General features: G+C 40.1%; 1 protein-coding gene across 13 annotated transcripts in view; it reads left to right on the forward strand.

Annotated features, from left to right (window-relative positions):
* Positions 1 to 25,788, forward strand: part of SCML2 (Scm polycomb group protein like 2) — an 82,559-nt gene that overhangs the window by 15,470 nt on the left and 41,301 nt on the right. For 5 of the 13 annotated variants that reach the window (XM_065072144.1, XM_065072157.1, XM_065072131.1 and 2 more), the window contains exons 2-5: positions 5,944 to 6,050; positions 12,689 to 12,757; positions 19,407 to 19,477; positions 24,222 to 24,456. In XM_065072144.1, the coding sequence (XP_064928216.1) occupies positions 6,029 to 6,050; positions 12,689 to 12,757; positions 19,407 to 19,477; positions 24,222 to 24,456 (397 nt within the window). In that variant the 5' untranslated portion in view covers positions 5,944 to 6,028. Of the gene's footprint in view, positions 1 to 5,943; positions 6,051 to 12,688; positions 12,758 to 12,799; positions 15,238 to 15,270; positions 16,398 to 19,406; positions 19,478 to 24,221; positions 24,457 to 25,788 lie in introns of those variants that run through there. The other 8 variants (XM_065072160.1, XM_065072163.1, XM_065072170.1 and 5 more) reach the window with 6 other exon arrangements.

The raw sequence follows: 25,788 nt of genomic DNA on the forward strand, positions 1-25,788 counted from the left end.
ATTTGAACAAAGCCAGTCTCAATAATGATGATGAATGTTTTCAGGAAGAGTATTCCAGGCTTGCAGGGGGAAGTGGAAAACAGCACAGAGGTTTCAGTGAGCTGCATTCACCACAATGCTTAAACAATTTGTTGAATTCTTGTGCTACTGTAAATAAATACTAGTAAACTACTGAAGCTGGCAGTTTTACTTAAGATAGAAATGTAAGCGCTGCGAGCTGTAATTTTGATTTATTTGAATATAACATTAAAATACCCTTTCATGTGGGAAGACTGGCATTTTAAGAATATTTAAAGCTGTTAATGGCCAGTCAGCCGCTTTGCTGAACTGCTGACTTCACACATACCATTTCCTTTTTCAGGTTTTTACAGCCCCACATCTTCTGTCTTTTAAAGCAGGATGGAGGGGGGGAGAGAGAAGAGAAGCTGTTTTTATTTGCCACTGGTAGCCATAGAGCAGCTCTAAACTTTAATTTTTAAAATTACTGTCAAATTAGTAACTGTTGGAATCTGCATGACATGAATTGTTTCTGTTGTGTGTTGATACAAGCTATGCTGTTTAATTTGGAGACCTCACTTTTCTGCTGTTCTCATTTATAGGTTTTTATTTCTTGTTTTGGGAATTTTTGGGACAAACCTTTGGTCTAAACCTTGTTAGTGTTGCTTTTTAAAAATACATATTGCCTTGATCTGTACTGAATAATACACTTAGTATAGTGTGAGAGTTTAGAGAGATTTTTGTGGTCCTTAAATGTATGGCTTGCTGTAATTACAGTTGCTCATATTCTAAAGCAGATCGTAAACTTACCTGGAGAGAGGGCAGAACATTTACAGGCAGTATTTTACTGCTGACAGCTTAAAAGTTTGTTTATGCTAATCACTTCATAAATAGTGAGCAGTACACTGTTGGTGACTTTCTGAGGCATTTTGCAAGTGCAGAAAATTTCTTCTTGATGTGAAGGCAAATGACATTACAAAATTATATTTGTGAAGCCCTAAGTACCCACTCTGTTCCTTTAACAACTTACTTAATATTCAGACTTAGTTGTTATAATAATACATATGGCTAGCTAATATTTGCTCTTTTGGAAGTCTGTAAATTTGACAAAAATCTATCTTTCCTAGCTCTGTTTTTATATGAAAACATGGAAGTTTAATTTTCTTTCCTTGAGACAATCTCGCTTCCCCCTGCCCCCCACCAAATGTGGACTAAAAGGGAGGCCAGCTTGGATCAAAATTCTTGTCAGAACACCAAATGATTGTATATTTGTTTACATAAGTGAAAGAAGACCTGATCTTTAGGTTTTGTTTTGAAGTAGTATATGTGTAATGCTAAATAATACTGATTTTATGACTACAAGACTACAAAGATTGTGTTACATTGTAGAATCTTCCGATACATTAATGCAAATGTAAAGTTTGTTTCTTTTAGCCTTTGAGATCGTAATTTTCTACAACAAATGCCACAGTCTGCTCTAGAAGGTTTTTACTGATTCCATCTATTACAGAAATAAGCAAGTAGATGCTGTTGTGTCTTGAAATAGAGTAAATGAGTCTACATACTGGGTAACTTGCCAGAAAGTGAATTTTCAAGGGGACTTAGAAGTATTGCATGTTACAGAAATATTCCTTTTAAGACTTACTTTCTTTGCCTCTGTTCCGCCCTTCAAAGCCTTGTGAAAATGGTATGAAGTAGGGTGTTTAGTTATCGAATAGCAGATGAATAGGTGATAAGTTTTTTTTTTAAAAAAGTGTTCTAGTTTCATGAAGGAATGTGGTTCACTTTGAGGAAAAACCCCTGCTTGTTTGGGAAGCGAGTGTTGCCTGTAGGTACACGTTACCCAAATGTGGAGGCTGGAGTGGGAATCATGGCAGAGGGTGTACAGGTCCTTTTCTTGCAGGGCTCTCTGCAGTGTTTGTTTGCCATAACAAATGGCAAGAAGGCGTCGAGGAACATCAATAGGGTGTGTGGTCATACTGGCCAGCAGTTTTAAATGGTAACTCTGAGGTTTCTATGGCTCACAGCACACGAATGCTGGTAGTGGAAGCAAATGTAGGACTTGTGCAGGTGAAAGACTTGGGGGATTATTGCTTGCTTATGCTGAGCCTCCGTCTCTAAATGGTTTTGCTGCTCAAACTGTGCATAATTCTTTCCCCCTCCTTGTGTATGGATGTTTGATCTGGAAGCATTTGTGGAAGCAAGTGAATGAAGAAAGAGAGGGGCAAGTATAACTCCCTGTTCAGAGAGAGCCTGAAAAGTGGCTGCTGGTATTTCAAGCTAAAGTTAAGAAGAACTTAATCAGTGCTTCAGAATGGCTGTTTTGCGAGATTCCTCTTCTGCACTGAGTTTCTGTATCACAGAATAGCCTCAGTCCCTCTCCAGCAGGGGCTGCCTGCAAGTGACTGTCCCCTCCACCCTTGAGGATGGCAGTGGTGATGTCTGAGTTACTGCAGTTACACCTGTGGTAGGGGCAGAAAGCTGACCAGCTCTAAAACTGGTGTTTCTGCCTTACCTCTGAGCCTGAGGTGCAGAGTCATTGATACAAAAACCTTAAATCTTTTTGGTGGGTACTAAGCTCACAATCTGGTAGTTGCTTCAGCTTCTTTTAAATGTTACATTTGTCTCCCTAGTTCTGTGCTGTGTATTTTCATGAGGGGACAGCTGTCAAGATAAACTTGCACTTGGAAGCCCTAAATATGCAGGATTTTTTTCAGGACGTTTGGCTTACTTGAGTGTCTGGCTTACAGTGAGAAGGATAATGGAGATGTGCAGCAAGCAAAACAGGGAATTATTTTGACATTTTTTCTGTAGAATACTAGCTGCTTTGTAATACAGCACTATGTGTCCTGTGAGTAATTCTTTCAAAATGAGAAGAGCAAATTTAGACAGAAAAAATGTTTTCTGTCTTGTTTTCTGACACCTGGTATTATGTAGTAGCAGCACAGAGGGGGCAAAGGCTTAGGCTTGTCTACTAATATACTGCTTTCTGACAAAGGGCTCGCACAGTGCGAGGTGGCTAGTAGCAGTGATTTGGGGATTAACAATAAAAACTTCAGTAGGGAATTAAAGGCAGATGAATGCTTTCCATCTGATTTTAAAAATAGTAACTGATGTAAGGGAACCTACTCGGTGAAAGTATGGAACTTGGTTTACAAGATAAATTGAGATGTAAGTGACGTAAATAATACAGTTTGTGAGTGTGGAGATCCTCCACAGCTCTTTAAATTGAAGATACGTTGATGATGAATCCAGTGTTATCCTGGGGTTCATGGAATATTCCCTCCCCCCCCCCCCCCAAATTAACAGCAGTTTCTCCTTGGTGTACAGAATGGGTTCTGTACTTCCATTCCCTAAATCAGAGGGCTTTGAGTGTTTTCTGTTACTATGCTTAGCTTGTTTTTGTTCCTTTGGTTTTCATTCTGCTGCTTTGTGCATCCTAATGCCATTACACTTCAGCCTTGCCATTGCATTTCTTTGTTTGCTCGTATATTCCTGACCTTGTTTTGTGTCATTTTTCCCCCCTTCTATTTCTAGAAGCTTCTAGATTAATTTCTTAACCCCAGCTTTCTGTATGACTGCCTGGGCTTGCTTGCTGAGGGGCACACACAAGAGTGCCTGGAGCTCTGCCCTTTTCTATGTCATTTTGCCAAAACATCCCTGGAGGTTTCTCCCCCGTGTTTGCTGGGGGTTTTCTTCTCTTCTGTGCCGGCTGTGCTGTGGCCCGAGTCAGGCTGGGGATGGCGAGTGCAACGTGAGAGGACTCTGTCTTGGTTAGCGAAGGACTAACTGCCTCGCTTGCAGTTTGCCGCTTAATTACACGAGGCGATGGAAAGCTGTTCCACGGTCTGCCCCTGCAAAAAAACTTGCACTTTGTCTCAGACTGACCCGGCTCTGTTTTGGAGGTAGCTGGTTTTCGGTTTACTATATTTCAGTAGCACGTAGTGGTTGTTAGAGAGAGGCTTGGAAATACCATTCGTGAATGTTTTCTGTGACAAACAGCGCTATCTACAAGCTAATTTAATAGCGGCTCTAAACTGAATACTGTAGGTGTAACTGGCTTTTAAGTAGCATCTCTTCGGAACAGTAATGTATTGTATTCCTGCAGTTGTGTTTGTCCTGTTTCAAACAGTGCTTTCAGAACTTTCAGTTGTCTTATATTTTTAGCAGGCTGGTGGGCATGCTGTAAAATAGCCTATCTGGCACAACACAAGCTAATGAAAAGCTGGAATCCTTTTTATGTTCTGACAGACACTCCGGTTGTGCTAAACTTGATGACTATCACTGTGGGGTTGGAATCTTTATTACTGCACCAAGTGCAATCTGGTACTTGGAACAAAAAGATAAAAACCATGCACTGTTTTAAAGTAATCTGTAAAAACAGTTACTTTGACTCTGCATCACCTTTCGCGATTTATTACTTGCAGCGGAAAAGCTTTGAATTTTTGGGGGAGTCTACAAAAGTATCAAGTATTTCAAATTTATTTGATGGCTTAAAAGGATTTCTGTTCTTAATCCTGATGATCACTTATAGTATGAATGCTGTTGTGTAGCAAAACCTGCTTATTTTATGTTCGTATTCAGTTTTATTTATAACTGCTTTCAGGTCTTGAGAGTATTTTGTAATAACTGTCCAGCATGTTCACACACAGCACACACATAAACTAAATGAATTTGTCAGTCATTGGCATTTAAAAAACCATATTTAATTAGTTTTAGCAAAGGGACTTGCACTGTATAAAGTTTTCATCATGCAGTCCATCACCATGCCATGCTAGTTCATTGAAATTTCACTGAAATGTCATGGTTTCTGGAAAATACTTGACTATATGACACCTCTGTTGTTTGTGTTATGCATGTGTAATTACTTTTTTTCTTAGCATGCGAGTATAAGTTTCAAGAAATTCCAAGTAAATACCTTGCTTTTCAACTATTATTTCTTTTATGTAACTCTAGAAAGGTTTATCTTCTACAAATTTTACCTTTGGCAAAATTAATCTTGGAAAACGTTTAAACATATTCAAACTTAAAAAAAAAAATCTCGAAATTTTGATAACGTCAACTTTAACCTTATGATAATTCCTTGAAAAGAAAAAATCAAAGAAGATAGTTCTGAAAATTGAATGTATTTTTACCCATTGTTACTTGAACAGTGAGAGGAAAAGGATAATAAACTTTCTGGCTTTGTTGCTTCGAGGCTAAAGAGCTTCAAATGAGTTTGACTTGAATTGAATACAGTCAAAGTTCCAAAAACTAGATGCTGGACTAGAAGATCACAGTAGCACACACACACGCAAAATAAGTTTGTTTCTGCTACCTTACAATGGCTTAACTGATTTGACCTTTCTAGTTTCTAAACCCTACAAGAATACAGCTCACTGCCTTCATCTGCAGTTGGTGTTCCCCTAACAGGCCATCCCTGCTCTGTTACAAGTGGTAGCAGGCAGGGGTATCAGTGGGCACTTGGGCCTTTGTGCAGATCTCTTACATCAGGGTTTTATTACCCCTTCCACTGTGGTTGTGGAAGACAGTGTGTGTTTTACCCAAAGGTGTTTAAATTGTGGATTTTTAAACTCTGTGCAAGTGAGGCACGAAAAGTGAGTGATGTGTAAGTGTTTCATTTTCCAGTAGTATTTACTGGGGAGGAAAAAGAATAAAGCATTTTTTGTATCTTTGTATTAGAAATCCACAGAAAATGCAAAATCATTGTAAAACAAACTGTCTATACCAACGGCATAAAAGTTTGGGTTCTTCTGTACCCTTGTTATTTCGATACAGCTATTGTTTACACACTGTTCTTCTACAAACAGCTTGTCAAACGTTTGCAACTTTAAACCAGCAAGATAATTGTACACCAATACAAAATAAGTCCTCCTTTCCAAAAAAAAGAAAACCCAGTCCCCAACAACAACCTCCCCCCTAACTTGTTGTATTACTACTCCACAGGAAACTGTTGCGCTGAAAGGAAGAATTAACTGGTCTTTTAACTTCAGCCTTTTATTGTGAGAGGGAAGATCACAGAAGTGTTACCATGGGGAGAACAGCAGCTAAAGGTAAGGCCTGGTAGCTTTTATCCAAGACGAAAGAAAACAGGAAACCTGGTAAATTCTCTTTTTGAAGGTGATAGGTTATTACTTGACAATTACTGTACTGTTAGATTAAAGAGGAAAGGTTACGGTATGTGTTGAACACAGGCAAGTTAAACTTCACATTGTTTTAGAGTAAGTATGCTAAATTTGGTTTATCCTGGAGTTCTATACAAGTTCAATCAAAGCAGTTTTGTCCTGTGACAGCATTGAAGCTACTACTCCAAAACTGAAGAACCTGTCTCAGTATAATATTAAATAAAATGTGCTGCTTTATTCTGTAACTGCACACAATTTAACAGGAGGGTAACTAAGTAGTACAAGGAATCAGATTTTACCACAACAAATGGCATTAGCAGCTGTCTTCCACAAGCTCTTGAAGATGAAATTCATCCACTAATGCACAGTGTACTACAAAGGTGTGATTTCTGCTGTGTCACATCTGCAGAAGTTAATTGTCAGTAAAGGGCTAAAATAAAGAGTGAGACTTAAAAAGTAACGAGGGTGTTTGGGTTGGTGAAACAAAGGGAATGTAAAGAAAGATCCACTGTCTGAAACCTGGTTGCTGCTGCTTTTCAAAGCTTTCAGATGGGTAGTCTTCCCCCATAAAACGCTGCTAACACTTTTGTGCTTCTCTTGAGCTTTCTACCTTCAGCCCAAGCTGGTTTATGTGCTTGTGCACTCCCTTGGTAAATAATTGTCTTTTGCTTACAGATTTTCTGTAATGGCAGGAGTCATCCATTTAATTGTTGCACCAAGAGTTTATGGAGGAAGTCTGTCCCCTTCTCTTGTATGTTTTCTTCATGGCTGTTGTCTAAACATACTGAAAGAGACACCCTGTTCCGTGCAGATAAGAATCCCACTAGGGAAGCACAAAACGAAAGGAAAGGAGACATTTCATACTCACTTTGTCTTGATATCCTAAACTGTGTGTACTGAGGTTCGGTGAAGGGTAGCTAAAAGTTGCTGACAACCCTATGTAGTAAGAAGTGAAGAAAGCTGCTTCTTGAGCAATGTAAGTCTTGGGTTTGCCTTAGTAAACTTAATCTGAAGGTAACTGCGTGGCATGGGAAGAGCAAATGTTTCTGTTACCCCAAGGTTTTTCACGTCCATCAGGAAGAGACAAGAGATTTCTTTGAAAGAAGTCATCTCCTGATGTGTTTTGAATGTATGACAGGGTTTGACGACTTTAAGGTGGCAAAGAAAGAGCTGCAGAAATTGCAAAAGCATGACTGGGAATTGTTTTATTCCCACATTAAAGAGCAAACAAACAGCAAGTCTTCTAAGATGGTACATTGTGCCTCCTCCTGTAGCGCACCATTCTGTGGTAAAAACTAATACTGTTGACAAAGGTGATGCTTGCTCAGCATGCAGACAAAGCAGTCGTCTTGTCTGTTGAACGTTTAACTCTTCCCAGAAAAAAGTGTCGTGGATTTTTAAAGCATCTTGGAGGAGATGCTGCAGTTCAGTTTTGGAGTTTGTAAGAGTAACTACACACTGGTCACCGGGATTATCTTTACCAGACCTTATATTCTACAGGGGCCTTTTCTGATTGTAACATTTCTTGTCGCATTCACTAGCCAGTCAAGACAGCTTTGTCTGGTTTCTTCCTTGTCTCTAATTTCTTGAATGATAGATGTGGTTGCTCTTGCCTGTCTTCTGTTGAGTAATCTTATCAGCAGAAGAATTCTGTGGTTGCAGATAGGGTGGAAGTAATGTAAACATATGGAGTTCTGAATCAGTAAGCAGAAAGCACTAGGTTACATAATCTACTCTAATCTTGTTTTGTATCTCCTGCTTTAGTTTATGTAGAAGAACTTAGTTGGTGAATGATAAAATATGCTGCTTTTGTAAATTTTTTTAATGGTGTGTTCTGACCTTGCTACGTAGGAGAAAACGATCTTTTACAGGGTGTTGAAAATAAGTATTTAGCCTACCTGTATAATAGGCTAAGTGGGTATATATATATATTTGCATAGTGAATATATAAGCTCTCTATATACTTAAATGTATTACTATATTTTTAACACTTTTATTTGAACATGTTGTTGTTTGAAGAGAGCTGAGTAGCATGTGACTAAGTCCACAGCAGCAGCATTTTAGTTTCATTCATCAATTTTGACAAAAAGATCTAAAACGTATTGTGTTTTACAATGGAAAGTTAACTCAAACTTGTCTCTTTAAAAATGGACTTTATGAAGAGAGAATCCTAGATAATGAGTTAAACTTCTTTTTTATTATTTGTCACTGCAAGCTTCGTTACTCTACAATTAAGAAGTCTCTTCTGTCTCTAACATAAAAATAGAGTTCCTATTTTCAAGTTTGCTTTTCAGCTTTGAGGGAATTAGTCCTTGAACGTGGCTAGGTGAAGTAGATGAAAAGAAGAATACTCTTTGTATGTGCAGAAGTGTTTCCCTCTTTTCTAACCTTATTTTTGAGATTTGTCCTCAGAGTTTGACCAAACTGAGGGTCATATGCTGAGGGAGTCATCATCCTCTGCCTGGTGATTTGACATAATAGTCTTCCATGTCTTGATTTTGTTTTCAGTGATCCTTGTAAAGTAAAATTACTATAACTTAGGGTATTGAAATGTCAAATGTAGATTGGTGCACATAAAAAAACCACCAAACCAAAACAAAAACAACCCACACATGTATTTCATGTTTATAAAATTGCATTTTAATCTTATTTTCTTTAATGTTGCTTTTAAAAATAAACCATAAATTCTTATCTGCCCTGACTACTGCCATTGGAAGAGACAAACCAGACCAAGGCATCAATAGCAACTGTGAAGTATAGACTGAGAGAATTCTGAGGTGGTAGTAGGTACCGGATATCTCATGTGAAAACAGGATAGTAGTTCTTACTGTTACAGTAGCTTTTTATCTCCGTAGACAAAACACTCCAGCTTTTAGTGATCTTCCTGACATTGAGAGCTAGAATGCATAAAAGCAAGGGAAGAAAACAATCTTTGTTTTATTCAGACTTATTTTTTGATGCTTCTGCATGTGCTGCTTGAGTTTTACTTGGGTGTTTTAAAGAACAGATTCCTTGTCATCAAAAACAAGTGACAGTAACGGTGCTTTGAGTTTATTATGAATGAAGAAGCCTCCACCTCAAATGAAATAGGTATTTAAACTGCTATTGAGGAATCAATTTATTCTCATTAATGTCTTCATCTCTTCTTATTCTCATAGTTTTCTAATGGCTGATGATAAGAAAAATGTATTGGCGAGAGTGCTTAATTTCAGCATTCATATTTGCTGTAATATCTGTGAGACAGGCAGTAAACCTGGTACAGGAAGTAAGTAGTTTGGGTGGTGGTTCTCAGCAAGAACTCATCTGGTGTCCAGGCTGCAGTTTTTCACATTCCTTCACCTGTTCTTGGTATCTCTCATCATGAAAGGCTGTAATTTGGTTTGAAATCTGGCACTGTTGGGTAGATGCTCTTTCATGACTTTGTCCTTTCAAGCTTTGGGTGTTTGCAGGAAGCCATTATTTGTTCTCTTTTTCAGTAAGTCTCTTATGTGGGACTGCGTTGGATTTCCTTTTCAGAAATATGTGGATTGGGAAGTTATCTACTCTGTAAGCCATCAGCATGATGTCTGTGACAGTGCCATGACTGTTTTTTGGAAAACCTGACTAACTGAGCTTGTAATGCACAACAAAGGCTCTGCTGGTGATTGTCACCGCTCAGTAGAAAACTAGCTGGATTCTGATAAATCCCAAAGAGTCTGGATGGAATATACTTTGATCTGTAGGTGGGAGAAGGTGAATGTTATCCTTGCCATTGCTACTGGACTGGTTTTACCACTGTCCCCTTTCAGGTTCCCACTGGTAGTTGTCATGACATAGGATGTCCACTTGTGTAGGTTAAAGCCCTGCTCCTGAGGAAATACTGGGGTTACTCCTCTGTGGACACCATCCAGAAGCATTTCAGCAGGGGTCTTTGAAGCTGACCTCCATAAGGATTTTTCTTTGGAACCTGTCAAATGCTTTCAGTGAAGTAGGAAATATTTCAAAGCATTTTTTTTCCAAAAGAATGAGTGTGTAAGTCAAGAAAGTAGGCTAAATAAAGGAGTAAACATTGCATTTTCTTTTCTTTCCAAAGGGTCTTGGGTACTTCTCTTGTCTGCTTTAGGAGAAAGAGGTGATGCATCTGCACATATTTTGAGCAAGTATGTAGCTGTATGTTTTGTGGGACTGTGGAGTCTGAGTTATTCTTAGAAGTGTCTCAGCCTTGAGTGCACTAATAGGCTTTAGTGGCCATGCCAAACCTCACACAGGGCCTCTCCCCACCCTGCCCAGTCCAGGACCCCATGTCAGCCCCCCAGGGCTGTCAGCCCCTGCCCTATTGAGGCCTCAGCAGCGTTGGTCTCCAGCTCCCCACAGCTCTGCCTGGCCATGGGCACCATGAGCCTGGGCTCACCCATGGGCCCATGTCCCTGCCTGGCCTCAGCCCTAGTGGGGTTTCCAGGGCTGGGGCTGCTCCCAGCACCCCCGTGGTTGCTCCTGGCTGGGGCAGTGTGATGGCCCAGGCTGGCAAGATCCTGTTTGGCTGCCCCTGAGGGGTTCCTGGCCTGTGCTATGCCCTGGGTGAAGGAGCACCACATCCTACCCCACACAGAGCCAGGGGGATGGCTTATCCCCTCCTCACTGACCCACAAGGGAGTTTGGGATTGATGACAGAAGATTGTCATAATTCAGCTCTTGCTGTATATGTGTCCTGGCTTTGTTAAAAACAAGTTTCTCTTTTAGTGAATTTGCCTGTCAGCTAAAGCTTCATATTAGCTGCATTTTCCTGGAAAACCAGATACATGTTTTGGTAAACATAGCAATGGAATGCAAGGTTTTTGATAAGCATGGATGGACATCTCACAAGAGGGGCAATGAGAAACAGGTGACCACAAAACTTACCAGCGGAGTATAACATCCCATTCATGTGAATACTTCATATAAAAGTGGGAGATCATGAGGATCTTGTCCCCTTTTTCTTATGGCCGACATTAGGAGAGGACCTTGCTAGTTGTCCTTGCGAACTGAGGCCTAGTGACAGCCTGAATCCAGCTCCGGTTGGCTGCAGAGTCCAATCCAGGACTTTGGTTGCCGGCTCTGCAGTTGCTGAGACTTTCAAGATTGGTTTTGTATATTTTGTATTATTTTCTCTATTCTTATTAGTAGCATTAGTAAAACATTTTTAATTTTTCCAACTCTCTTCTCTCTGTCCTTCTTTCCCTCCCGATCGCCTGTCCTGAGTGGGAAGGGGGGAGAGGGAGGGGCTGAAGGGGGAAGTGGGGGGAGAGGGGGTTAACAATACATCTGCCACGGTTTTATTGTCACCCTGCAATCAAAACCTCGACAATATGGTGGTTCCTCAATAAATAAATAATGAAAGAAGTCATTGCTCGTCAGTACTCTGTTTCAAGAAAAGCCTTTCTTAGAGAAAATATAGAAGAGAAATGCTATCAGGGCTTAATCTTTGCTGCAGAACAACTCGTATCTCAAGTGTTTCTGATCACCAAATGCCTCTTGCTCTAGGTTAGGAGTATTTTTATTTCAAATGTAAGCTGTTCAATATCTAAAGACTTAAGTGCAAGTGGATACAGTAAGCAGCTACTAATACAGTCTTTTGGTACAAAGGAGCCATCCCTTCAGCAGTTTGGGCTAACTGGGATGGCCAGAGGCACGACCTGAGACACCTTCCCAGAGCAGCAGCCCCATTCCTTGTGCTGAGCCATTTGCAAACCAAGAGAGTTATTTAGCCATGCAGAGATTGATAACGTTTTAAAACTGAAAATGTGTTTGCATTTCATTTGCCAGCTCAGTGTCATATGTGAATTGTGCTTGAATTTCAGTCCGGTAGTGTCAAAAGCAAGTCACAAAACCAACACATTTTTTAAAGACCGAAAGGAGCAGGGGGAACTGACTCCTTCTGTCTTCTCTGTTCTAGCTTTCCAATAACCCTCTGTGTCTCATACACACTGAAATCTAACAAAAATTAAATGACAAACTCCTCTGTGTGTGTGTGGATACAAATGGTAGAGAAGTTAGATTATTCTGGATTTTTTTTTTTTTTTTTGCTAATAACTGAAATGTGCACCAAGATAGCTGCTTGCAGTTTCAGGATTCAAGAATTTGAATGTAGAACGAAATCTTTAACTCAGAAATATGCTTTTAAGGTGGTTTTCTTTTTTCTTATTTCTCAGTTCATAGTGGTCTAAACAAGATTTTAAAAGCTATCTGGTGATCTTGAGGATCTCAAATTGCATGTAGGTTGAGTAAAGCTGTTAAAAATTAGGGCAGAGTTGCTCTTTGTGGAGCTAATACTATATTTTCTATAATTAGATTTATTCAGGTAATTTTTTGTGAAGCAGTCAAAAGCTCTGCTTTTTCATGCTGTACTTCTCAATATATTTTGAAAGAAAATTAGTGCAATGATTAAATTTATAGTACAAATACCTTTTTTGTTATGCTCTGAAATGAATAAAAGAAAGTCAGTCTTTGGAAGAAGGCATTCTGTTCTATTTGAAAGTATGCTGTGTTGTGCTGGGCATCGTTATGATGTGAATATTACATTTATTATGTAATGGAATCTTGTCTTTTAGATTCAAAGAATATTAAAAAAGAGAAAGATGGAAAGAATCAGCAGGCAAACAACCCGTCTTTAAAAAGTGGTAGGTATTGCAGATACCAGGTTATTAGTTAAGGTACCCTAAAAGCGTGTATTCAGATTGTACTGTCTCCTGAAGCGTTTTTGCAATCTCTTTGGCTATTACTGCTGGGTAGTTAAAAACATACCATTGCTTTTGTCTAACTCTGTTGAAAAAGTATGTTTTGGCATAGGAAATGATGGTTGAAACTGCTTGCCTGGAGCCTGATAGTTTTAAGAGCTAAAACAGGTACTCTTTGTATAAATAATCAAAGACACTGTGTAAACGTGTGGTTTTTGTGTTTTGTTTTGTTCTGTTTTTTAGATCATTTACTGATTTGTGTGTTCTTCTGATCATGTTTTATATTTCCCACTTTCATACGTTTTCTGCCCCAGTTGTCTTCTGTTCCCTTAATTTGTTCGCTGTTGCTTAAGAAGGGCTTTTCAGTTTTATAGCCTGAGATTTTAGTATTGCTAATGGGATTAAATTGCCTGGGATTCTAATTTTACTTAATCTGTTTTCAAATAATGTTTGTGTTTATAATAAACCACGGAAACTACACGCTTGCCAGAAATGATCAAGCTTCTTATCACACCTCTCCTATCTAGTAGGCAGCCTCTTACTATCCTCAACAGTTGCCACAGGGCAGCATATACATGGGTTTCCTAGCAATTTAGCCTTCGTGACGTGCAGCGAGAGGGCAGCAGCATCCTTACATACACTTAGTATGTTCAGGTTGCTTGAATTTGGGGCAGTAAGAAATGTCATGAATACTGTTGACTCAAGTAGAAAATCTCAGGAGTCCTTAGTTATTTTTTTATAAGATATCCATAGGTTACTTAAACTCTTGGTCTGCTTACAGTTCTGTGCCCCCTGACTCCTAATAAGTGGTCTGGTTCAGAGCTTTGCTTGGCTATCAGCAGAGATGTTCCTTACAAGTAGTGTAATCACTGAGTGAACATGCTGAGATACTATTAATAACATGTTAATTGGGTAGTTGAAGTGATGATGACTTTGCATACAGGATATGATACCGTTACCACCAGCCATACTACAGCCTTCTGCTGTTATATTTGCCCAATTTAATTATTCCATTTCTTTGGATCCTAGCAGTCATCTTTCTTATTCTTCCCTGTTCCTCTGAGACAGGAGAGGAAGTGTATTTGTGTCTTATTTTCTCTCTTCTGCAGTGTAAGAGGAGCTCCAGTCAAACTGGCCTCAGCATGTCTGTGTTTTAAAATCATGTTGTCTGACATGACAGACGGAGCCCCATAAGACACCCCCTACCAGCAAAGTGCTTCTCATATGTAGATAAGATAACCATATTTCATGACTCACGGGGGAATGTCTCTGCCTCCTTCTGCAGTAGAGAGCAAAGTGTTGAAAAAGCTTTGTGAAGAAGCAGTGCTAAACAGGCAAGCCTCATTCTGTCATCTGTGTTCTTCCACTTGGGACTATGCTGTTGATCTACTGTCTGAGCACTGAATTTACTCATGAAATCCAGACTCAGCTCTGCTAAACACCTAGAGAGGAGTGCCTTGCTCAAGATCATGCAAAATCTCTGATTTTCTATGGATGAGATGATAATTTTTATTCTGTGTTGTTGCTTGTTAGTAGCAAGGAAGAAGAGAGAACCTTCTGGTGCCAGATGAAGAAAGATGCCTTATGGTGCTTTGGGCTAACATCCAGGAAATCTCCAGAGTTTTCAGGGGGATGTGTGATAGGAAAAGTTGAAGAGGGGAGATAACAAAGGTGTGAGAGGAACAGGTGAAAAAATAAAGTAGGTAGGGAAAGACAGGAGGAGGAGAAAATTCTAATTGAATTATTGCAACATACGGAAGGAGGTACAAGTTATAAAGCAGGATATGAAATATGTTACACTTAAACTACTATGTTTGCAAGAGTATGTAAACCAAAATTAAAAAGAAACATCATCTTTGATGAAGAGAGGTGGTGGGATGAAGACTGGAAATGATGAATCTGTGTCAGAAGTCTCAAATGCCTGCCAAGGGAACCTGGTGATGACATGAGAAGACATTAGTTGCTCTGTCTGCTTAAACAGTGTTTAGACTGTGGTGATACTGTATTAAACTAGCCTAAATAAACCAGAACCTTAAACTCTACCTATATACAGGCGACACTTAAATCATAGTTTTAATCTTCCATTTAAATTTTGTAACATTTTGACTTAAACTAAACTGAAGCATTATGTACAGTAGAAGACAGGGAGCACTTCAGCAAACTGGGTGTTCACATATTCGTGGGAGCAGATGGGACGTCTCCAAGGGTGCTGAGGTAGTTGATTGATGTCACTGTGAGACTTCTCTCACATTTTGGAGAGATCGCAGTGATTGGGGAAGTTTCATGATGGCTGGAAAAGAACAAACAGTATGCTCAGTGTAAAGAAGGACAAGAAGGGAGCACCTGGAGAGATACAGGCTGGCCTGTCTGACCTTGGTCTTCAGGAAGACTGTGGAGAAAATCCTCCTGGAAGCCATTGCCAAGTGAGTAAAAGACAACGATGTGGTTAATAACATCTGAGATGGGTTTGCCAAGTGTGAACCATGCGTGACTGATTGCCTTTTATGATAACTGATTCTGTAAACAAGGGGAGAACAGTGGATGTTGTCTGTCTCGATGTTAGTGAGGCTTTCTGCACAGTTTCTGTAATGTCCTTTCAACAAAAATGGTGAGATGTGGTTTGAGTAGGTGGATGGAAAGTTGACTGGACTGCCAGACACAAAGGTTTTTGACCAGCAGCACAAAGTCCCCCTGGCAGCTGGTGGCTAGTGGCATTTCTCAGATGTCACTGCTAGTCCTGATGCTGTTTTATTGCCTTACTGACAGACAGGGATGACCGGACAGAACACACTGTCAGCTGGTTTGTGGGCAACGTCTAACTGGGAGGAGTAGCTGGTAGGCTGGAAGACAGGGCTGCTCTTCAGATAGACCTCCCATGCTAGAGGAACGGGCTGACAGAAAGCCCATAAGACGCAAAAGCGAATGGGGAGTCCCGCAGCCAGGCAGAGGGGAGCCCTGGCGCAGGCCAAGGCGGGGAGCTGGCTGCCTGGAAAGCGATTTGGCAGGAAAGGCCCCTGTCGTGTCAGGCAGCGAGCTGAGCGTGGGCCAGCAGTGTGCTCTTGTGGTGAAAGACGTCAACTGCACACTGTAGGCAGCGGGCTGAGAGAAGGGATTTGCTGCTTTTGGGTATTTGTGAGACCGTATCTGGAATACTGTGTTCAATTCAGAGCTCCCCAGTGCAAGGAGGACGCTGCTATACTGGAGCGAGCTGGCTTGCAGTCCACTAAAAAAAATTAAGGAGCCAGAGTGCAAGATGTAAGCAGAAAACTGGTATTCAAACAAGAAAAATGATTTCTTCAGCCAAAAGAAGAGAAAGCTTATGGAAGATTGTCTTGCTGTCTTCAATTACTTGACAGGTGGCTGTAGAGGGGACAGAGACAGAGTCCTCTCACAGGTGCGGTGAAAGGATGAGAAGCAACATACTGTCTGGATCACAAGAAATTCCTGCTTGATGGAAGGAAAAAAGTCTTCACATTGAGGGTGATGGAACCCTGGAGGAGCAGGAGGCTCAGCTAGAGGCCTCCTGAGGACCCTTTTAGCTTGAGTTACTTTGTGATTGACAGGCTTGACAAGAAGATATAAGGTATTGATACAGCACTGGAGAGAACATCAAGGGTTGTTGACCCATGGGTTATTGCCACTAATGCAAGCAACTATGGCATAAACTTCCATTTTGGCATTCTTCCATTTTTCCATTAGTCAGGCTGTTTGCCCATGCTGGTTGTCTTGGATCACTATTTTAGAGTCTCACTCCTGTGTTGATTACAAACTGTTGAATTTTTTTACAAAAGGTCCTAGTTACCATCCGGTGTGGCTTGGTTTTTTTTGTTTGTTTGTTTCTTGTTTCCATTATATGCTGGTTTGTTCTTCGGTGTAAAAAAAACCAACCTTTCTCTCTCTAGTTTTCACTTTGCTGGTGGGTTATGAAGTTGTGCTTGTTGCATAATGGATTTTTCTTAAGCTGTTTAATTCAGCCTGCAGGTTTGAGTGGGAAGAGAAATGCATGTTAAATCATTTAGTGTGAGCTAGTTTTCTTAAAGATTTCTATTTCTCAGAAGTTGCATGTTTTCAGGGGCTTTAGAATTAGAAATACATATAAAACAACTGCTTCTTTACCTGTGCACACTGAGAATACAGAGAAGCTTTTAGTGTAGAGATTTTTTTCAATGTGGTTATCTTCCTGACATGCATCTTACATCTTGCAAGCATACATTCATCTTCTATTTCTATGACTGCAGTAATTAAGTGATAATTAGTACCGTCTCTGAGAGCGTAGCTTTAATTTAATACAGCGTATCTTCACAGGTGGAGAGGTTCTAATTTAAACTTCAGGTCATTTCTGCTTGATAGCCAGGATTTAAATAGGATTTTAATAGCCAGGATTTAAAGCAAAGAGCCAGGTAGTATTTTCCTCTTGGCTTTATCTGCAGTGGGCTGCTTGTGTTACCTTACATGTCTTTCTAGTGAGTGTTCCCTGGAAAACAAACAAACAAACAAAACTGTTTGTTTCCCTGTGTACTTTTGGGTCACGCCACCAGATTTACAGTGCTATTATAACAATTGAAATAATTTGGTAAGTGCTGGTATATGGAGATAATTTTTTCAGAGGAAGTGAACAGGGACTTTTTCCAGTGGAAGGTACTGTCTCTGAAGTGTCTACATTTACACAGTCCTTAACACAGCGAGGCTCTGATTCACAGTTACAGCTTTTACATCATGTTAGATCTGAGAAAGCTGGGATGTAGCTAACATTTTCTTTTTGCTAGGTTTAATTTTATTGAATGTGGTACTTTAAAGTTTATTAATGTAAATTCTGATTAAAAGGTTGTGGGGTTGTTTGTTTGTTTTTTGTTTTTTTGGGTTTTTTTTGGTAAATCAGAAGTCACCCTGAAGTGGCTACTTTATTATTAGCCTCAAAAAAGAATTCTTATAGGATGAAACTTTGCTAGCAGTTCATAATATTTAGTTTTTGCAGCCTCCTTAGCCTGTCAATGAACAGAGTAACAAATCTGGAGGCTACTTCCTGAAGAAAGCTCTGAAGAGCTGTTACCTGAGCATGCCTTCCTGAAATACAAATATCTAACATATGCTTAAGTTCATGTACACTGCCTTTTGTGAGTAATACAAAATCGATGTAACTGTTTAAATGTGTGAATAAAATTTTCATTCCAAAATAGGCAGGCTTCCAAGATGCTGTATGTGAATGTCTTTGTTACCAGCCTACATACAATCTAAACCACCAAATTAACATCTTGTGGGATTTTACTGACTTGTTACGTAGCTGACAACTGCATGCCCTCTGCAGAGACAAGGGACAAATCACACAGACCCTTTTGAGTTTGTTATGCCAAAGAAACAGGATCTCCGCAGCCCAGGGGGCAGTTCTTTTCTGAGAACTGTATGTTTTCAACAAAATTCTGTGCTGATGCAGGCAGACTCCAGGTTGGAGCCACTTCATGTCATTCAGAGAAGCCGTGTGTGAGTGCTGGAAGATGCTGCCCCTTTCTGGTTGTTTCTTTGCTTCTCCTCTCTCCTGAAAATTTCAGAGATGTGTTTAACTGTGCTCAGTGGCATTTTTGGAAGAATTACTGATAAATCCGGTGCAGTGTCTGTCGCTGCCATGGATTTTGCTATAGGCCATGTGAGCGGCTGTTGCTGAGCCACTTGGTGGCATCACTGCATCATTTTGGGGTTCATTGGTGATTTGCTCTTCAGCAACATCAGAACAATGCCAGCTGACCAAACAAGAAAAATAAGCAAAAGATCTCACTCTAGAAAACTTAGAAACAAAAACATCAGCTGTGCCATTGTGCCTCTTGTGCTTTATGTTAATTATTTAAGTAACACTTGCTTATATCTTCAATGTTGGTATTTCATACTGTTCCATTCATGGAAAACCTGATAACACTGATTAAATAAAATGCAGAATACACTCACTCATGCATATAAACAATGCCAAAGTTAACACTGGAAAAAATACCACCATGCTGTTGCTGAACATTGCCATGATATTTACCCTACAAAGATAAGACTTTGTCAGACTTCAGATTAAAAGAGGTGAAGATGCAGTTGGAAGGCTGTGCCAATTCTTTTGCTTTCTAGTGGAGGGATAGTATTCTCAACATACATTTTAACAGAATCTACGTGTCTGTGTTTTTCAACATACACCATCTCAGTACTCCTGTGAAACTGTCATATCGGTCCTGCTGTTAGGGGAACTGAGATACAGAAAGGCTAATGTGATTTGTGCATGGACGGTTGGGTGGACCTTATGCGGAGAATTGCATGTAGATTTCCTGACTTGTATCTTTTTATGTGGAGCACAAAAAAACCCCAAGAATTTTGGGGAGGTTTATGTTGATTTTACATATTTTGTGATTGCCCCTATAAATTAATGGTACTCTCAAAGCTGCTTGGAGGATTTTGTGTTTTTCAAAGGTGGAGTTTTTATATTAGAGTAATTGTGTTCTTGAACAAACAAAAAAATCCTATAAGATAGTTGTTTGACTTTTTTTTCTGTTCCTCTCTTTTCCCAACCCCCCTTTTAAATTCCCTTTAAAACTGCCTTTTTTTTTTATCTTATGTCTTCCAGAACAGTTTAATTGGGATGATTATCTGAAAGAGACTGAATCAGTAGCTGCCCCCCTACATTGTTTCAGACAGGTATGCCAGATACTATTTTGCAAGTGTGTGTGTATGTATACATGTTACAGTGTGATCCTAGAGCAACTTTTATGTTTAGACTGCTTGCAAACTTCCCATTTGACTTCTTTTGATCTCTAGTTATCAGTAGCTTACAGTTTTGACAGATTGTAGCTACTGAAGTTTTTCATTCCTGGTTTTCACCTCAAGCCAAACTTTGAGGGTTTAATTTAAATGTACCTTTGATTCTGTTTTCCTTTTTTTTTTTTTTAAAAAAAAAGACTAGTTAATGAAAACAGTCCTATCAGAGTTGAAAAATATTTTCTACTTTTCTCAGTAATATTAGAGTTCTTTTAGTGAGAATTAAAATTTGCCTAATCGTCAGAGGAGCTTTTCTCCTGTCTCTTTTCTGAAAGAGTTTTTTCAGTTCTGGCTAGCTACAAGATATATGTGTGTGTGAGTAGCAGAGTTTATTCACCACTTCTTTTCTGGATCGCTCAAATTTGTTTAATTTTGTCTCTTTTTGAGCAGGGTGCTTATTACTAAGGAATAACAGACATTGAAGTTAAAAACAAAACCAAACAAAAAAATCAAGGGGAATATGTGGGAATACAAAGGAAATACTGGATTTACAATGAAGGGTGTTTAATGTACTATTTTATATTTTGCATTGTACTCTTCACGTTTCATTCCCTCACACCTGATGGTTTGGCATTTGTTTGCAGATGCAGTTTAAACCTACCATCTTGTGTGAGCTAATGACCATATTCTGTTAGAGAGAGCCGAGGCCAGTATTTTCCCATGTTGAGGAGTATCTTAGCTGTGTAAAGTTACATAGGATGAGTTTTGGTCAGTATGCCTTCACCGTTTTAGGAAGACACATGCTGAAAGAATTGGATAGTTCAGGCTGATAGAACTGTAATAGCATTGCATGTCTAGTTTAGTGGATTTGACATGTTCAGAAAAGTATTTTCTAGGGTTTGTGGCAGTGCTCTAAATGATACTGATCTCCAGTGGAGACCAAAGAAAAAGAAACACATACGGAGTAGTCTCGAGGAAGAAAGGAACTGTCACTCAGTGAATCTGAAGCAGTTGCAGGAATGGAGAACAGGGAGAGAGAAATACAAGTGGTAGCGTTTCCTTGTACTTGCTCATAAATCTCAGCTTGCTCCTTGGAGATGAGGCTAAAGGACAAAGAGCCTGTCACATGCTGCTTTCAATGAGCCAAGAACAGCAGTGCCCATGGCTCTCTTTGGGCGGAGCTTCAAAAATTAATTCTACAGTATTTTTCCGTAGTGCATACTAGCGCAGAGCAGAGATCCCAAACTCTACGTGAGTAGAGGCAGAGGGCAATACCGTATCCCTTGCTCAGTCTGAGGTTAATGCCGTATTCAAAAACCGTAGACCACCATGACCATCCTGAGAGATGTAGCTGCTGCAGGAAACTCCTTAGAAGCCTTTCCTCATGCCTTTCTTGCATCTTCCTCTGCCATACTAATGCTCAAGAAGAGCAAACTGAACAACTGGGTAACACCTTAAATAAAGGTGCTTAAGTGACAAGCGTTGACTGAGATAGATGAATCCAAGTGACCTGGATTGCCTAAGGAGTATGTGAGTTGGAAAGAAGAGCTTCAGTTTCTGTGCAGAGCAAATTTCAAAACTATTTGCATATGCAGACTTTCAGTTTTTCTAAGAGTTGACCTTTTAAGTATTATAGAAAGTGATACGCAATGTTAATTTGTGCAGAGCTAGCTCCACTCACCATGTGTTTGGAGATTTTGGGAACTAAACTGCCTGAGCTTTGTGTAGGACTAATTTGACTTTTATTGGGTTACACATGAATTGTATGTGTCGTTATTACTCTGTGTAATTCAAAGAAATACACTGCTCTAGCCAGCCAGCAAACAAAATAGCAGAGAGAAGCTTAATTTGACAGTTATATCTAGAATTTGTGACTTGTGGGAATTCTACGAAGTTTAAATTTTGTAGTAATTAAAAATGACCTGGGGAGCAATAAATTAAAGCCTCTACCGTAAATTAAGAAACAGGCACAAACAGATAATGGCAATTGATTAAAGTATTTATCTTAATTTAGAAGGTGTTTTATCTGTTGCTCGAAGTTGCTTTTAATTACTACTTGAAATTACGATACATTTCACATCCCTTTCTCTCACCCTGGAACTTTTTTCCAAGCAGTTGAAAATTTTAAATAAAAAAGCTCAGCCCCTTGTGGTTTGAACAGAGTTTAAAAGGCTGTTACTGAGTTGGGTTTGTTATTTTGCTGCAAGTAAGGACTGGCATGGAGGAGTTACTTTTTAGTAGAATGCCTTGAATTGTTGGTATTTAAACAAGCTCACCTTTTCTACAAACAAATAAACAAACTCCCCAACTTCTCAGTTTCAGTTGCCTTTCATGGCTGTTGAAAATAACAGCTTGACAAGCAGTACCCTGAAATTGAATTGCCCTTTAATATGCTCAGGCTCCCCTTTTAGACAGTGCGCTATCTGGATGCAGCACTGGCAGATGCTACTCTCAGCGTTCACTGAATATTGCTCCCCTCTTGTTTTATTTAGGCCTGGGCTCCTCCAGGACACCTACTGTCGATTTAAGGTGTGTTGCAAATAATGCACCTGTGCATCATAGCAAGTAGAGCAAGATGTATTTTAAAAGTTTTAATGTTGTGGAGGCAAAGTACCACTAGCACTTGTTGCAGTAGCAGATTTCTTCAGCCTTTCCCTTTGTACCCAGACAGAGAAGTGCTCCCTGACCTGGTCAGGCAGGCACAAGGGACGTAAGAATCTTGTGAGCGAGAAAGCTCGTGGTTTTGGTTGTTCTACCTGCCTCCTGTTTTAGGAATCATATTGCACTGGTGAGGCTGCATCTTGAGCCCTGTGTTCAGTTTTGGACCCCTCGCTACAGGAAAGACATTGTGGTCCTGGAGAGAGTTCAGAGAAGGGCAACGAAGCTGGTGAGGAGTCTGGAGCACAAGTCTGATGAGGAGCGGCTGAGGGCTGTTCAGCCTGGAGAAAAGGAGGCTGAGGGGAGACCTTGTCGCTTTCTGCAGCTACCTGAAAGGAGGTTGTAGCATGGAGGGGGTTGGTCTCTTCTTCCAAGTAGCAAGTGATAGGACAAGAGGAAATGGCCTCAAGTTGCACCAGGGGAGGTTTAGATTGGATATGAAGAAAAACTTCTTCACAGAAAGGGTTGTCAGGCATTGGAACAGGCTGCCCAGGGAAGTATTGGGGTCGCAATCCCTGGAGGTGTTCAAATGGCACGTACATGAGGTTCTTAGGGACATAGTTTAGTGCTGGAGTTAGGTTATGGTTGGACTCCTGACGGTCTCTTCCAACTGAAATGATTCTATGTATGGGTTAACTACTGGGTTTAAAAGTTGTGGGAAAGGCTGCCTACAGTTCTTAGCATCTGTGTTCAAGAGCAGCTTTGTACTGTAAGAGTTGCAGAAAAGGGCTTCCAAGGTGACAGGAGAATAGTTGGGCTCTCCTAGGAGAAACTTCAGTGTTTGGCTTATTCAACTTGTTGAAAGAGTACTGAGATAGGGATGAGTTGCCCTCTGGAAATACCATGTAGAATTTATTCTTATTTGCAAAGTGCAAAAAGAACTTAGGTTAACTGATAGTATTGCCAAAAATTTCCATGAAAAAATTTAGGCTGGAAATAAGGAGACATTTAATAGTAAGATTCTGGAATCATCTTTCTCCATGACTAGGTGAGGCATTCAATCCCCATTAGTGTGAGTACAGAGTTCTGAACATCATTAGATGATGTTATTGCCTACAGTACTACAGTTGGCAAGTAATCAGACTGTGATCCAGTCGATGTCTCCCAGTAGCATGTTAGTACATGAATAAAAAATATTCTCCTTCTCTCTAGTTCATCTTTACCTTCTGACAGAAAATTCGGATCAAAGACCAAGTTGCATTTGGCACATTTATTTTCCTTGTGCCAGTGTCTTTTTCAAAAAAATCTGATGTCTGCTAATGAAATTGGCATTTCATTGTATGTGTATGAATATATTGAGTTCTCTATGAATAAGCACAACCTGCAATTCCCGTCTTAGCACAGAAATTTTCTGTGACTTTAGGACTGTCCATTTTCTTTCTGTAAAATGCAGTTAACACTCGTTCCTTTTTCTGTCTTCTTTCTTGGTATTGTAAGTATTTTTTTAATCCAGAAACTCTTTCTTGCCTTGACCATTTGTAGTGCCTAGTGCAGTAGGGTCCAAATTTTATTTGAATTTCCAAGACACCATTATAACGTGAATAACTGTTTCTTGAAATTAAAAGCTAAGAAATCTTGTGGGTTTTGTGTTTGTTGTGTTGTTTTGTTTTTGTTTTGTTTGTTTGTTTTGGGTTTGGTTGTTTTGGTTTTTTGTTTTTTTTTTTTTTTTTAGTTGAATGTCATGTTTCTTGATGCCCTTGTTTTCACTTCAAGTATTAATCACTCCTCCCCCATCGTTATGTTCATGTTTTCATCATGGTTCCCTTGTTACCCTTCTTAGCAGTGCTTGTCTTTTAGGAAAGCAGCCATGTTTATGCAGTAGAAACACCAAGGATCTGAAATTGTAACTGCTGGGAGGTTTTCCAACCTCCTTTTCTCACTCTGCTAAACACTCAAAGTTCAAAGACTTCTTTATATTTACCAGTTATACGATATATTTGGATGAATGAAAGCTGTATACCGAACTGGCTGGTAAATTTAGCAATACTAAAAACAACGAGAAAAAGTCTTTTACCTTTTATTGTAGTCTAGAATTCCACCTACAAATGATTTCAAAGTTGGTATGAAACTGGAAGCCCGTGATCCTCGCAATGTTACCTCAGTTTGTATAGCTACAGTAATTGGAATTACTGGTGCCAGGCTAAGGCTGCGGCTGGATGGAAGTGACAACAAAAATGATTTTTGGAGGCTTGTGGATTCCTCGGACATACAGCCCATCGGGACCTGCGAAAAGAAAGGGGGCATGCTCCAGCCTCCACTTGGTAAGAATCAAAGCTTCTAAGCTATTATGCATGTTGTGTTGCTTTCATGAAATTGATTTTACCTTTTTATCCTGGCAAATTCAATGGTACTAACATTTCGCCAAACCATTCTTTAATTGAAAAAGAGGTAAGCAAACTAATTCAGGCTAAATGAATTGTGGCTTTTTCTTCTTTTTGGATTATTTTGACATAAGAATGAGCAGAATAATTAGTGTGAGTTCTAGAACGTTGTTTTCTTTAAATAGTCCCTCAAGATTAAATGGGAGTGTCCGGCTGCTTTCTTAATGATAAGCTCCACTGCCATGTGCCAATTCTACAAATGTTCCCTCATACACACCCAGTCTTATGAGTGTGTATGGATACAACATTCTATTTCTTGATGCTGTGCACATCCCTTTTAGTAGACCTTTATAACAGCAAGGGAAGGCTGACTCACCTTCTTCCCCTTCGGTAAATCAGAGCAAACCACTAGAAGGCGCTCGCTGTTTACCAGCCTGTGCAATGCTCCACTGGGCTGCCCGAGGTTCATCACTTCTGCACGGTCTGGATGTCTTCTCGAACACTGGGCACACTGCTTGTGCCCTGGGAAAGGCAGCACAGGGTGGGTGAAGGTCGGTATTGCAGAATTCTGCTCTGAAGTAGGAAAAATAGCACTCCGGAGCTTTAACAAACCTCTAGCTTATCTTGCATGTGGTTCTCGTCTTCTCAAATCAACACATGTTGGGGGACATCTGATCAATTTGTCATGACTGATTTGTGAACATGACGAATGCTTGTGAAAAAGGTGTAGTTTTCCTATGCTTAGAAATAGTATCATAGAATCATAGAATAGTTTGGGTTGGAAGGGACCTGAAAGATCTAGTTCCAACCCCCCCTGCCATGGACAGGGACACATTCCACTAGACTAGGCTGATCAAAGCCCAATCCAGCCTGGCCTTGAACACTCCCAAGGATGGGGCATCCATGGCTTCTCTGGCCAGTCAGTTCTAATGCCTCACCACCCTCATGGTGAAGAATTTCTTCCTTATATCTCATCTAAATCTACCCTCTTTCAGTTTCAAGCCCTTACCTGTCGTCCTGTCACTACATGCCCTTGTAGAAAGTCTCTCTCCAGCTTTCTTGTAAGCCCCCTTTAGGTACTGGAAAGGTCTACCCAGAGCTTTCTCCAGGCTGAACAACCCCAACTCTCTCAGCCTGTCCTCATAGCAGAGGTGCTCCAGCCCTCTGCCCATTTTTGTGGCCCTCCTCTGGCCTCGCTCTAAGAGGTCCATGTCCTTCTTAAGTTGAGGGCCCCAGAGCTGGACACAGTACTACAGGTGAGGTCTCACCAGA

This window comes from Columba livia, chromosome 1, assembly GCF_036013475.1.
Source record: "Columba livia isolate bColLiv1 breed racing homer chromosome 1, bColLiv1.pat.W.v2, whole genome shotgun sequence".
In the NCBI taxonomy this organism is placed as follows: domain Eukaryota; kingdom Metazoa; phylum Chordata; class Aves; order Columbiformes; family Columbidae; genus Columba; species Columba livia.